This window comes from Canis lupus, chromosome 21 (assembly GCF_011100685.1).
Source record: "Canis lupus familiaris isolate Mischka breed German Shepherd chromosome 21, alternate assembly UU_Cfam_GSD_1.0, whole genome shotgun sequence".
Taxonomy (NCBI): Eukaryota; Metazoa; Chordata; class Mammalia; order Carnivora; family Canidae; genus Canis; species Canis lupus.
This window is the reverse complement of record NC_049242.1, coordinates 27776652-27790739: the sequence shown is the minus strand read 5'-3', so window position 1 is coordinate 27790739 and position 14088 is coordinate 27776652. Positions and strand designations below refer to the sequence as shown.

General features: G+C 36.9%; 1 protein-coding gene across 7 annotated transcripts; it reads right to left on the bottom strand.

Annotated features, from left to right (window-relative positions):
- Positions 1-677: 677 nt before the first annotated feature.
- MMP26 (matrix metallopeptidase 26) lies at positions 678-13276 on the bottom strand. 7 transcript variants are annotated; one of them, XM_038568151.1, is made up of 8 exons: positions 13140-13276; positions 6026-6097; positions 5529-5871; positions 3789-3994; positions 3100-3248; positions 2381-2506; positions 1730-1891; positions 679-1651 (listed from the first exon to the last, which is right to left on the bottom strand). In XM_038568151.1, exons 3-8 carry the CDS (start codon positions 5625-5627, stop codon positions 1551-1553), a joined length of 843 nt encoding a protein of 280 aa, XP_038424079.1. In that variant the 5' UTR covers positions 5628-5871; positions 6026-6097; positions 13140-13276; the 3' UTR covers positions 679-1550. The 7 variants fall into 7 exon arrangements, with proteins under 7 accessions (XP_038424083.1, XP_038424079.1, XP_038424080.1 ...); XM_038568149.1 differs by having other exon boundaries at positions 682-1651; positions 3789-4009; XM_038568152.1 differs by lacking the exon at positions 2381-2506 and having other exon boundaries at positions 680-1651; positions 3789-4009.
- Between the last annotated feature and the right edge of the window lie 812 nt (positions 13277-14088).

The following is a 14088-nucleotide window of genomic DNA, read 5'->3' as shown; positions in this document are numbered from 1 at the left end:
TCACCCCAAAATGTGCCACTTTGGCATATTGATTATTTTATTTTTTAAAGATTTTATTTATTTATTTATTTATTTATTTATTTATTTATTTATCTTTGAGAGAGAGCATGAATGGGGTAGGAGCAGAGAGAGAAGGACAAGCAGACTCTACACGGATCTCAAAACCCCACATGTGGCTCAGTCTTACAATCCTGAGATCATGACCTGAGCCAACACCAAGAGCTGGATGCTCAACCAACTGAGTCATTCAGGTGCCCCAGCATATGAATTATTTTAAATAAAAGTTACTTAAGGAACAACCAGTACAAAAAGAGCTCTCTGAATACCCTCTACCTGTGTCCCTAGAAAGCAGGAAGTATACCCTTATCCTTTGTGAAGGGTGCCTTTCCTATACCAAGTTAAGAGACATTTTATCACCAGAAACCGGGAATTTAGAGCTGAGAAAGATGTATAAACTATCCTTGTTACTTTTTACTAATGTACTGCCTCAGCTCAAATTCTGTTTAGAGTTCTTCACTAATTTGAAGCTCCCAAACATAAAAGTTTTCTTTGTTCTGTCAATTCCTGACAGATTTATATATATATATATATATATATATATATATATATATATATATATATTTTTTTTTTTTTTTTTTTTTTTTTTTTTGTATAGAAAGTGTAAAAGCTACCTGCTTGGGCATTTCTTTGGGTTTCAATTTTATCATTGTGCCTCCATGTACATGTATTTAATCTTTGTTTTCTGTCTCCTGTTAATCTGTTTCATGTCATTCTTAGACCAGATGGAAGAAATTTATTTTTTTTAAAGATTTTATATATTTATTCTTGAGAGACACACAGAGAGTGGCAGAGACATAGGCAGGGGAGAAGCTCTCCTGCAGGGAGCCTGATGGGGAATTTGGTCCCAGGACCCTGAGATCACAACTTGAGCCAAAGGCAGATACTCAACCACTGAAACACCCAGATGCCCCCAGATGGAAGAAGTTTAAATGGTTGAGAAAAATTGTCCTTCCTCAATAATACCTGAAAACTGTGCTGCCAAGCACTAAAATGGTTTACATTCATTACAGCACTTAGACTTATGACCATAGATAATTACAATGATTTAACAAATGCAAAACTGAGTTATAAGGAAGTTAAATAATTTGCTGAAAGTCTCAGAGCTAATAAGTGGATAGGTCACCATCCTAACACTTGGTTTCTATAGCTGCAAACTTCAATACAGCATAAATTGCATTCCTCAAACACTACCCTTGTAATAACATATAGAAGGTTTATTCCTAATCTTATTTTTTCTTATCTTTTCAGCTAATTTGAGAGTTCCATGCCAAAGTTCTCTGCTAAAGTTCTTCATTCTATTATACTCTTCTCTCTCATCTTGATCACAGTGAGTTAATATAGGAAATGCTGAGACATACTAAATTGTAAGAACAAATTTTTACCCCTAAAAACCATCTTTATTGGGACCCAGAATGTTCTGAACTTTGACTCAGCTGCCTTGATGAGGTTCCATTCTTTAGGGGTCTGTTCAAGCAGTCTCCAAGGATGTGTTAAGGCTTTGAGTTCTTTGTCTTCCCGTGAAGCCACTGAAACCCAGGTTGAATGATTCTTCTGTGCCAGCACTGGGGCATTTCAGATGAACATCTTTCTCCTTATGAGGACAGAAGAAAACAGTAAACTCCAAGTAGAATTTCCTGCCCAGATACCCTCCCTTCCAGCAGGCACAGACCATAGAGTTGCTGGATTCTTTTGATATCATCACCATCAAGATGGAAGGTTCTAGGGTCCCGATTCACATATCTAGGGTACATTATGGAGTTCAGACTCTTGGAGTGCAGCAGGCCCAGAGAATGACCTAGCTCATGAATGGCAACCAGGAACAGATTAAACCCTGAAAAGGTACAGACAAAAGTATAAATATTAACTATAAATAAATAAGACAGAAAAAAGAGGGAAGAAAAAAAAGAGAGAACAGAAAAGGAGGAAATAACAAATGTTAGAGACAAGAAAAGGCAAGCAGACAGGGAAGGAATCTAGATGGGAAATAGAATGGCAAAATAGATGGCCAGATAAACTGGAAGTGAGCAAGAAGCATGCAGAAAATTGAGACACTGATGAATGGAAGCAAAGATATAAAGAGAGAAAAGCAAATGTGACAACGTATTTATGATATAGCATCTTTGTTCAGAAATGATCCCACTTTCTCCCACTCAAATAGGAGAACCAATTCCTCAGCCAAATCTTCCCACCTCCCCTGGCCATGCTGAGTTCTTCCCTTTATTCTCTGTACTACATTCTAAGCCTAAAGGAAAACCATCATTACCAAAACCTGTGCTCCCAGAGAGTTCTAGCATTCCTACCAGGTAAGGTCTTTCTTTACCTCTGTATGAAGTTGACCAATGTTCTCCTCTGTCAAAGTGGATAACTCCTGGAGCTCTAGAATTTGGTAAAAAGGCATGACCTAAGACACCACCTGGTCCATCAAAGGGCCAACAATCTCCATGGGCTGTGGATAATGACAGAAGCTATTGTCACAATGAGAGATCAGGGAAAGGGTGGGAGTGGTCTTGGTAAGCCTTAGTGCCTTAGAGTACTGTGCAACTGGATACCGCTAGAGGTATGAGAGGCCTAAGGCACCATCTGTGCAGGAGAATGGTGTGGCAGCAAAAATCTAGCCACTCTCTATCTTCTGTGGAAAAGAAGAGAAGAGGCAGAGATTGAGTGAAGGTTATATGTAACACAAAAACTTCTTCCCAAAATGGAAGGAAAAGGGAGAAGGAAACTTAGACTCTGCAGTTTAATCAACAGGCTGAACAGGATTTAAACAGATTTGAGGGCTACACAACCACCTTTGACAGACAAATGTATAGTTTTTTACTTTTTTACTCTGTTCACACCATGGTGCATCTCCTCTCCTACCTCCTGCTGCATTTTACTAAAAGATGTCTTCTCTGTATTATACACTTATTGATTTCCATTAGGTTTGCCTGATTTTTTTTTTCAAAAGCTAGACTAGATGGACTATATTTTTGTTTATGGATTGAAACCATTTTCCTTTTACATGGGACACCACACCATCCCTCTTATGTTGTTTCTTACCTAAGTCCCAAAAAGAAATCTTGATATCTGCATCTTGACTTTTCACTTGCTGGAAAATCAGAGGGGTCACATTACTCCAGATGGAAACTGCATTTTGCATGATATTTTTCACTGTGGATGGGTTTATATCTCTTGGGTAATTAATAATCCTGAAAGAAGAAATCTTTAAATGGAATAGCTCAGAGTTATGGGAATTATACTACATCTAAAAAAGAATAACTCTGCTTTAGAGCAAAACACTTAATATTTTGGGGTCTCATTTTGCTCATCTGTAAGATGGAGTAAATTCCCAAAGAGTTAAATCTGCACAATATAGGTTCCTAATAATTTAGATATTTATTAGATTTCTGAGAATTTTATCAAATTTCCCACATTCTTATGTAAATTGAAATGTGAGAACCACAGCCTTACAAAGTAATTATGAAAAAAGAATCAATGTGGATTCAATTGAAAAATACACAGCATTCTACATAGGTTAGTATTGCTTGGCTTTGGATGTCTCTAATACACTTCAGATCCCCCATAGAAGAAGTAACTGAGAGAAGGAGCAAAAAATATATGAAAATCCTGTGCTATAAACACCGTCCCCTCCACAAACACACATTTCCAAAAAAAGGATTTAACTAGGCAGAAGTCAGTAGAAGTGCCTCCAGAAAGCACTCATTGCTCCAGGCCCTAACAACAAACACCTGTAGGTCAGAGTGTGCTTATCCCACATAGAACTTCCTGGGAAAGTGGAGTCCTTAGCCCCATCATTTCCTCCACAGTGGGGCTGACGTGACACAACCAGCATCTGCTCATCCTGTAGGACTGTCTCGTTCAGATGGAACTGCTTCAGGCGCTGTATCTTGTCCTCTTGGGTGAAGAGTGGCAACTCCCTCTTGGTCAGGAAAAGCTGATGGAAATAGTTCTGGGTGAGAGACAGGGAAGTGATGTGTACTTAGGATAAGGACAGACTTGCACCTGGGGCAGAGCCTTATTTGAGGTTCTGGGAAGGATGGGGCTTTGTGTCTCTGGCCTTCCTCAACCTCTTGTTGTCAGTTGAATGATGGCAAGTATCCCTGATTCTCCTGTCATGGGGAGACAATAAAAGAAAACCTAGAGAGCCTGTTAAAAATTCTTCAGAAACAAAGCATCCAGTGTCAGGATAGAGAGGCCCAAGAACGGTCGTAAGATATTAGGTGAGACTTGCCTAGGGAAGATGGCATCTGGTCTTTTTTTTTTTTTTAAGATTTTATTTATTCATGAGAGAGAGACACACAGAGAGAGAGAGAGAGAGACAGAGACAGAGACAGAGACAGAGACACACACAGCAGAGGGAGAAGCAGGCTCCATGCAGGGAGCCCTACGTGGGACTCGATCCCAGGTCTCCAGGATCACACCCTGGGCTTCAGGCGGCGCTAAACCCCTGCACCACCAGGACTGCCCACATCTGGTTTTTCTGACCCATTGAGGTGTCTTCAGTCAGGACAGAATGAATGATTCCCACGACATAACATCTGTTTCTACATACCCCATTTATTTGCATTTATGCATTCCATTCCATTAAACTATTCTTTTAAAGCTCATTCATTAGCCACTCCCTGTGGTTCATTGACTCATTCAAGTTCTATTGACTTTCTTACCATCTGGTACTGAATTTCAACTTCTGGTGAAAAAGGGACCTTATATTCTAGTCAGGCTATATGTGTATCTATGTTTGAACTCCAGTATTTTCAGAGCAGTATTTATGTCTATTTTTACCTGACCTACACCACAGTTCTTATGCTGGTGCTTGATATGAACTCATGATTAATTTCTGCATTTTTGTAAAAAATTGCATTTTTATGCCTTTATTTTATTGTGGAATTGGCTGGGCACTCAGAGGCACATGATGTAGCACATTTTTCTGGGCTAAGTATGAGCAGTAAATTTTACTCAGTTCCTGAGTAATTATGAAACACACAACTAATGGCAGTTTCAGTTATTTTGATGCTGAAAAGGTCTGAAACATATTCATGGTTTCTTGAGGAATTTGAAAGTGTGTAATAGACAATTTGGGAAGTTTCTCAGTCCATAGGAAGGACAAATTTATTAGTCCATTTAAATCACTTTTCCTGGTTGTTCACCACCTGCCAGACTCAGAGATAGAGACCCTGGGTGTTCATTCTATGCCATTCCAGAAGGCTAAGAGTCAGGGAGAAGAGCACTGCAGTTAAACTATCTACTAGGCACCATAAGCACAGTACTTTAGGGGCCTAAAAATGATTTCATTATTTCTAAAATCAGAAGAAAAAACACTTATAGTTTGAAGAAAATGAAAAATGGTTTAATATGTAATTTTAATGTATGAGTTTCTACCATGTGGTAACTGTTTAGATATAACACATAATGGAAGAAGAGTCCATAATAGTAATAATGTGATAAGATGGTCCAGTTAACACACCTACCTTAACAAAGTCCAGTCCTTTAAGGTCTGTAGCAGGGGGTACTGGAAAGGCCAGGCACCAAGGCAGGAAAACAGTAACCTTTAAGATGGCAGCCTGCATGGCGAATGCTCATTTCTCCCCTTGCCTGAATTCATGAACCTAACATTGATCATGGAGCCTTTATAGCCATGCCAGCCACATCCAGTGACTCATGATACTAGTCTGCCCTTTCTTTGCACTGGTTAGTGTTGTCATTGTCCTTTCTGAACTGAAGGCATAGTGGTCAGCATGACGACAGCAGCCATAGGATTTATTTTCCCATTCATTTCATGCTTGATGGCCCTCGGGATACCTGGTCACAGCCCTGGCAGAGGAAATACTGACATATATCAGGTTATAGGGGACATTGACATTTAAAAGGGAGGAAAAAAAACCTCCAAGAAACAGGAAACAAAAGAACAATTTATTACAGCTTTACACATAGAATAATTTCTTTACTAGTCACAGATAAATATTACCTTGCTCCAGAAGCTGAAGAGAGAGAAGATTGTGAAATTGTGGAAGATGGTAGTGTCCACTGTAGTGAAAATCTAGATCAGAATATGAAAAATCTCTGAGACCGATATAGAAGAGTTATAGGAACACACAGAATGATAAAGTTGCTAAAAATACGTTTAAGAAAATAATTCAATTAATAATAAATTGAGACCAACTCAGAGATTTATAAACACAGCAAAACATTTCTATTGATAGCCTTTGAAATCCACAAATATGAGTATGAATATTAACTCTTCTACCTATAAGCTGATCTGCTTTAACAAGTTATTTAATACTGTGAAGCTCCTGTCTTTTTATCTGTAAATTAAGAAACTAAAAATATTACAGAAACTTAGCACTGAGCTTGGTAACAGTAAACCACAATTGATAAAAGCTGTTTTACAATTACTATTACATTCACACACACACACACACAAAAAAAAAAAAAATTGAAGCAGAAACAAAGGCCTGGAGACATGGAGAGAATGATTCAAACACCACGCTCTATGGAGTACCTTCTGAGTGCCCAGACCTGAAACTGCTTCCAATGAGGAAGACAAAGTGAATGGATGCGTTTCCATTTCTTGGCCTCAGGAGCTCATCCTTTGACAATCACAGGAACTCCTGCTATACTTGCTCCTCCAAGGATTGCACCTCTCTCCCTCCTATTCCTGACAGTTTCCCCAGATAAACCAAAGGGATAAAATGGTTCTGCAAATAGGATAGAGAATGGATTGGGCAAGTAGAGGTGTTCACCTCCAAAACTCTAGATCCCTACCTCTATATCAATTCCTTCAGGCAACTGATTTTAATCAAATTTCTTTCTTCTTATGGGGAGTGTCTACTCCCTAAATGTGATATTATCCAGTCATTTTCCCTGCAAATGCAGGCTCAATAAATCAAATTGGTTTGCCTTCTCCTGTGGCCTGAAAACATGCCCTTCTAGGGTAATGAAACTTCCATTGATGCTCCTTTGTAGGATTATAGCCTTCTGCTCCATATCCCCATCCCTATCTTCTTCATGGCTGGGAAAGATACCATATTTGATTGAGGTTTCTCTGCCTTAGAAATATTTGGCACTGAGGAGTGGTGAGAGAGAGGTGTGAGGACTGTGCCAAGCATGATCTTGGCATAAGACCAGGTCCACAATTTCATTAAATGTTAACCTGATGGCAAAATGTGATAGAAGCCAGAGTTCTGGGCCTTGGGCCTACAGTTAAAACAAAAATCAAATAACTGGTTTTAAGGATGGAAGTTGAGGATCATATAAGAACTTATAAAACAATTATTGAGTATTTATTATAAAATAAGTCTATATTTTATGCTTTTGATGAGGATTACTACAATTTTATAGGTAAAAGATGGGACTTGAAAATAAGAGATAACATACTAATATCATGCAGTTAAGGAATAAAGTTAGTTTCAAATTCAACACTGAAATGTTCCATCAACAAGGGTGAACAAAATTATATATAGATGACAGATAATCAATTGATTGATAGATAATAGGTAGATAGAAGATAGGTACATAGATAATAGATGATAGATAGATAATAAATGAATAGATGATAGATAGATAGATAGATAGATAGATAGATAGATAGATAGATAGATAATAGACAGTTGAATACATAGATGATAGCAGACCACTACCCAGGAACAACAGGAAACCAATTACTGACACATGTAACAAAACAGGCAACATCAAAAACATTACCTTGAGCTAAAGATGTGTGATTATAGCTACATTTATGTGAAGTTCAAGAAAAGGCAAAACCAATTTATGGAGGAAAAGCTGAGCAGAGATTTCTTTTGTGGAAGGGAGGGAGGATTGATGGTAAAACACACATACAAGGGAACTTTCTCAAGTGATGACACCTATTTCTTAACTAGAATCTGGGTAATACAGGTGGATTCACTTTTCAAACTTGCTAAAGTATATTTAGTTATCTGTGCATATGCTAATTATACCTTCCTAAAAATAAGTATTATTGAGGTGCCTGGGGTGCCTTAGCTCAGTTGGCTAAGTGTCTGCCTTTGGCTCAGGTCAATCTCAGGGTCCTGGGATGGAGTCCTGCCTGGGGCTCTCTGCTCAGCAGGGATTCTGCTTCTCCCTCTGTCCTTCCCCCTGCTTGTTCTCTCTCTCTCTCTCTCTCTCTCTCTCTCTCTCCATCTCTCAAATAAATAAATAAAATCTTAAAAAATAATTATTTTTTAAATAAATAAGAGAAATGAATGATACAGGACTATATTATAAATGGCAATATCTGTGGTTATATGAGGACATATATAATTATGTTGATTTTTTCAATGTGGAAATGTTAAAACTAGTTTCCATTCTAAAAAAAAGGAAGCTATATTCTAAAGATATGAGTAAAAATAATGAATAATCCAATATAAGAATTAATAAGATTGAAGATATTTGTGGTAAATTTGGAGAAGAGAATACTCTAAATCTGGAAAGGCAAGGTGGAGTTAAGACTGTCTATGGACCAGAGGTGTTTATTGTTAGGTAGGTATAAAGTAAAGACAGATTATTTCTTATGGCCTCTTTCAAATTATAAAATATGACTGTTCACTGAAAGCTCCCAGTGACGTAAGTCTTAATCTTCATTTCCAAGATGAATAAACTATAGTTTAGGAAATAATACAAACCTCTCCATAGAAATAGTAAAATTCATAAGGTTTGCATCTCTATATGGTTAACTCTAAAGCAAATTCTATCGAATGGACATGCAGCTTTTCTTTACTGGCAGATATCCATCATTATACAATCAACACAGACTCGTTTCTTCAACCAGAATAAATTCACAACCTTGGGGCCAAAGCTCAGGGGAGTCACAATGATGGAAATAATGCCTAACTGTCAAAAATTACTAGTTTTCCAAAATACATTGCAACACTGAAAAAAGAAGCACCAAACTTTTTGAATCTCTTATGTCTCCTCAGTTCTCTGAAATACCTCTTTTTTAATCCCTCCCACTCATCAATTCCCAAAATGCTCCTCCATATATTCCTTATATGTTCTTCAGCCCTCGTTTTTCATTACTTTCCTGTCCCCCAGAGTTTGGCTTCTCCATCTCCAAGAAGTGAGAAGTCAAGTCCTCTCCAACCCTTGATAGGACATGATTAGAGTCCCCCATAAAAGGTAGTTCTTCAGTTACTCTGACTTGTTCTTAAAATTCTGGTGTAGAATTCTTAATAAATGGAATCCTCCTGTGTTTAGATCATTAAACTACACCATAGATTCATTAAGGATGGACTTTCCCAATTTGCATTGATGTATGTAGCACAATCTTTGGAACCTAGAAGGAACTTACTGTTTGTTAGATGAATAAATGTGTTCAGTGAAAGAAACTCATAGCTACTAATGAGATTAGAAGTAAGTTGTTTGTATCTGTTTTGCTAGCAGTAAATGGGAGCACATAACTCAAGTTTCTTGACCTAGGGCAGATAAAAATTACAATAATTTATTGAGCACATATGCTATGTCAAGCATGTACTATCTTGCTTCATTGATGCAACCACTTTTGAAGTAGGAGTTTTATTACTTTCTTCTTAGAGTTAAGGAAGTAAGGCCTTCTCATCATTTGACCATCATTTGAGCAGTCATAATTCTCAAAGTGATGTATGGAAGTTCTAAAAAGAGAGAGAGAGAGAGAGAACCTTACTCTGAAGGCAGAACAGTTAATCACTGAAGTGGAATGCCAATTTTGGAGAGATCATTCCATCACTTGTGCTACACGTCATTGCAATGCTGTTTCTGGCATGCCCAGTGTGTAACATACAATCTGACAGGGCAGACTCAGATAAGTAGCCATCTGTAAGACTGACCCAGTACTCAAGTAAATAAGTGCTGGATGCTGAGGCCTCACTTACCTAAGAAAGCAAATGAGTGACTTATTAACAATTCAGCCAAAGACAAGGAAGTATAGCAGTGTTTCTCAAAATGTGACATAAATATGGACCATTTGAAAATGTTGTTAAAGATAAAGATTCTGATTAACTAGGTCTTAGATGGTCCTAATATGTTTGTAAGTTTTTATTTTAATTCCAATTAGTTTACAGTTTTATAATAGTTTCAAGGATATAATATAGTGAGTCAACAATTCCATACATCACCTGGTCTTCATCAAGACAAGTGCACTCCTTAATCCCCATCACCTATTTAATCCATCTTCCCCCTAACCTCCCTTCTGGTAACCAACAGTTTGTTCTCTATAGTTAAGTGTCTGTTTCTTGGTTTGCCTCTCTCTCTTTCTCCCTTTGCTCATTTGTTGTGTTTCTTAAATTCCACATATGAATGAAATCATATGATATTTGTCTTTCTCTGACTGACTTATTTCACTTAGGATTATTCTCTCTAGCTCCATCCATGTTGTTGCAAATGGCAAGATTTTATTCTTTTTTTTTCATGGCTGAGTAATAGTCCAGTGTGTGTGTGCATGCGTGTGTGTGTGTGTATACACATAAACTCCACCTTCTTTATCCATTTATCAATCAATGAGGTCCTAATATTTTTAATTTTAACAAGCTCTTAGCTAATGCCAATGGTGCTTATCTAAGGATCATACTTTTTGACTAGTTAGAAGGTAAGAGATTTTGAAAATATAAGGAGTGTAGAACCTGTGAATTCAACCAGAAAGCTTTGAGAATGAATGGTAGATTTTACATTTTATTTTTAAAACTAGAAGCTATGAGAAACAGAAACCCATTTCTCCTCCCCTTCCTACCCATACTTTCATCCTATTATTCATCATTCCAATAGCATCTGATGCCTGGAGCTGAAAAATCTGGCTTATGCCCAAAACTTTTCTCAGAAAAGTACAGATTGTTTTCCAACTCCTTCTGGGTACACCATCTTAGTGTGAGGAGTAAAAGCATTTTGAAAGTATGGGAATGCATGACTTCCATTTCTGTGATTAAGGGAATGAGGTAGGGTAGGGGGATAGAGGGCGTTTTCCAGAGCTGGGAAATTGTTGCCTTTGTTATGACCTGGCAACTCTTTTGGGAAAGAGCAACTCATTATCTTATTCATCTTGATGTAGAAGAAATGTTTCCACAACAGAACTAGACTTTGGACTTAGACTGAGAAAAGAATTACTAGTAGAGAACATAGGGGACAATCAGAGATGGGAACAAGGGGATTGTACAAGCTCTAAAGAGTTATCAGTATCCCTATGGCAAAATAGAGCAACAAAAATGTTTATCATCATGTTATTTAACTATTATCAATGTATGTTTTCTATCCCAAAACTATTTTGCATTCACATTTATCTTTTCTGTCTGTGAATACCATGTCATTTGTGATGGAAAGGTAAGATGGTCAGAAGGAATAGAGGAATAGCTTAGGTCTTGTATTTAAAAAGTATTGTAGGAAAAAAAAATAAATTAAATTAAATAATTAAATTAAAAATAAAAAGTATTATAGGAACTCAGGGTATTATGTCAAATCCTTTTGGTTGGAGTGTAGATTTATACTGATCAAACCTCTTTCATGGATATAAGAATATAGAGAGAAATAGGAAACATTATACAGGGCTTTAAAAGTCATGTAAAAGGGATCCCTGGGTGGTGCAGCGGTTTAGCGCCTGCCTTTGGCCCAGAGCGCGATCCTGGAGACCTGGGATCGAATCCCACATCGGGCTCCCGGTGCATGGAGCCTGCTTCTCTCTCTGCCTCCCTTTCTCTCTCTCTCTCTCTCTCTCTCTCTCTCTGTGACTATCATAAATAAATAAAAAAACTTAAAAAAAAAAGTCATGTAAAATATTTATACTATTTACATTTTATAAATATACATTTAAATTATCAGTGTTTATTCAGATAAGTATAATAATAATTGTTAAAAAAAATAATAATAAGAGCACCTAGCTTGTACTGATTGTTAAGTATCACAAGCTATTTATATGAATTATCTCATTTAATCCTATTTTATTGATTAGGGAATTCAAACTCAAGACAGTTAAGCAATTTATTCAGAGTTAGAGAGCTTTAATTGGCAAAACCTGCAATTTTTACCTATATCACACACTTATGTATGTGTTATAAAAATTGTACATGCTTCACCAAACCAACTGACCACTGATCCTGAGGCAGCTCCATGGCCTGGCTCCAACCTCGTTCAACCATAGTCTCAGGCAGCCCTGACTGGGTGGGGATCTAGGAGGAATTATGCCTGTCCACACAACTAGTAAAAGGCTCACCACCTTAAGCATGACTGGACTCAGAAGCAGCCTGTGATCTGGCTCCAGCCCCACTCAACCCAAATCCCAGAGGCAGTCCTATATGTCCAGGGACCTGGCAGGAGAAGGCCTTTACCTGCCCAAACTAGTCTGTAAGGACTGGAGGAGGTGACAGCCCCTTAAAATATACAGACACCAATGCAAGGCTATAAGGATCATGAAGAATCAAGAAAACGTCATCAACATCAGAAAATAATAAAACACCAGTAACCAACCATAAAGAAATGGAGACTCATGAATTGCTTGATAAGAAATTAAAAAATAATCATCTTAAAGAAACTCAATGAGCAATGATAGAACACAGACAACTAAACAAAACCAGGAAAACAATACCAGAACAAAAAGAAATTCACTAAAGAAATAGAAACCATAAGAAAAGAATCAAAAAGAAATCCTGTGGCTGAAGAATACAATTACTGAGCTGAAAATTCAATAAAGAATTTCAACAGCAAACTTGATAAACAAAAGAAAGTTGAGGATACTCAAAGAAAGATTATTTGAAATTATGCAATTAGACTAACGAAGAAAAGAAAGATGAAAATGGTGAAGAAGTTCTGAAAGAGTTATACAATACCATGAAGAGAACTAATATACATATTATGGAAGTCCTAGAAGGAAAGAAAGAGGCAGAAAACTTATTTAAAGGTATAATGGCTGAACTTCTCAAATCTAAAAAGGTTACTGACATTCATGAATCCCAAGGAAACATAAGTATGTTAAACCCAAAGAAGTTTATACTGAGATATATAATTAAATTATCAAAAGTCAAACACAAAGTAAATTTTAAAACAGCAGGAAAACAGTGAATTATTATACAAGAGAGCCCCTGTAAATCTATCAGTAGATTTCTCACCTTGCAGTCTAGGAGAGAATAGGAGGTTATATTCTAAGTACTGAGAGAGACAAAGCAAAGCTGCAAGCTAGAATGCTTTGTCCAGCAATCTGTCTTTTAAGAATGAGAGATAAAGACTTTCCCAACAAGAACTGAGGGTATTTGTCACCTAGACTTGCCTTATAAGAATCATTTCAAGTTGTTCAGGTTGAAGAACTTAAACTTGAAAAACAAGTTATTCAAGTTGAAGTTCAAGTAGAAGAACTTAAAAAAGTTCTGCAGTTTGAAAAAAAAGACATTAAACAAAGTAAAAAGTAAAAAATCTCACTAATCTTATATATGAAAATAAAAATCTCACTGCTTAAGATAAAGAGAAATAGAATATTGTAATGACAAGGTGCAAATCACTTTTCACACTAGTATATAAATTTAAAGACAAAAATAGTAGGAATAACTATAGCCACAGAAATTTGCTAATGGAGAGCTAATGTAGAAAGAATAAAAAATTGGCATCAATTACATAAAATACACAGGGAAAAGTAAATGTAGGTTATAGAAATATGATTAAACAGTTAATTAAACAGTTATCAGCTTAAAACAGACTGCTGTATCTATGCCTGCTAGGTGTAAGCCCCATGATAAATACACACGCGCGCGCATGTGCACACACACACACACCATACGGTAGATACACAAAAAATAAAGAGAAATTAAAAAATATTAAACTGACAGAAAACAATTAAAAATGGAAAGAGTAAATCCTTACCTTACTAAATATAAGTGGACTAAATTCCTCAACCAAATGCTACAAAGTGGTTGAATCGATAAGCAATATCCAAATGTATGCTATCTATAAGAGACACACATTAGATTTAAGGACACATATATGATGAATTGTTGTGCCCTAGATTGCGAATCCGAGAAACCACTAAGGAGCCAACAGCGATGCAAGCGCACGAGGGTTTATTAG

Excerpts from the sequence above, each read along its gene's own strand:
- MMP26 (XM_038568149.1), bottom strand. The coding sequence starts at position 5,627 with ATGCAGGCTGCCATCTTAAAGGTTACTGTTTTCCTGCCTTGGTGCCTG. Across the intron at positions 2,507-3,099 it reads GATTTCTTTTTGGGACTTAG|CCCATGGAGATTGTTGGCCC; the intron begins GTAAGAAACAAC and ends CATTATCCACAG. Across the intron at positions 1,892-2,380 it reads TTGGTCAACTTCATACAGAG|GGTTTAATCTGTTCCTGGTT; the intron begins GTAAAGAAAGAC and ends GTACCTTTTCAG.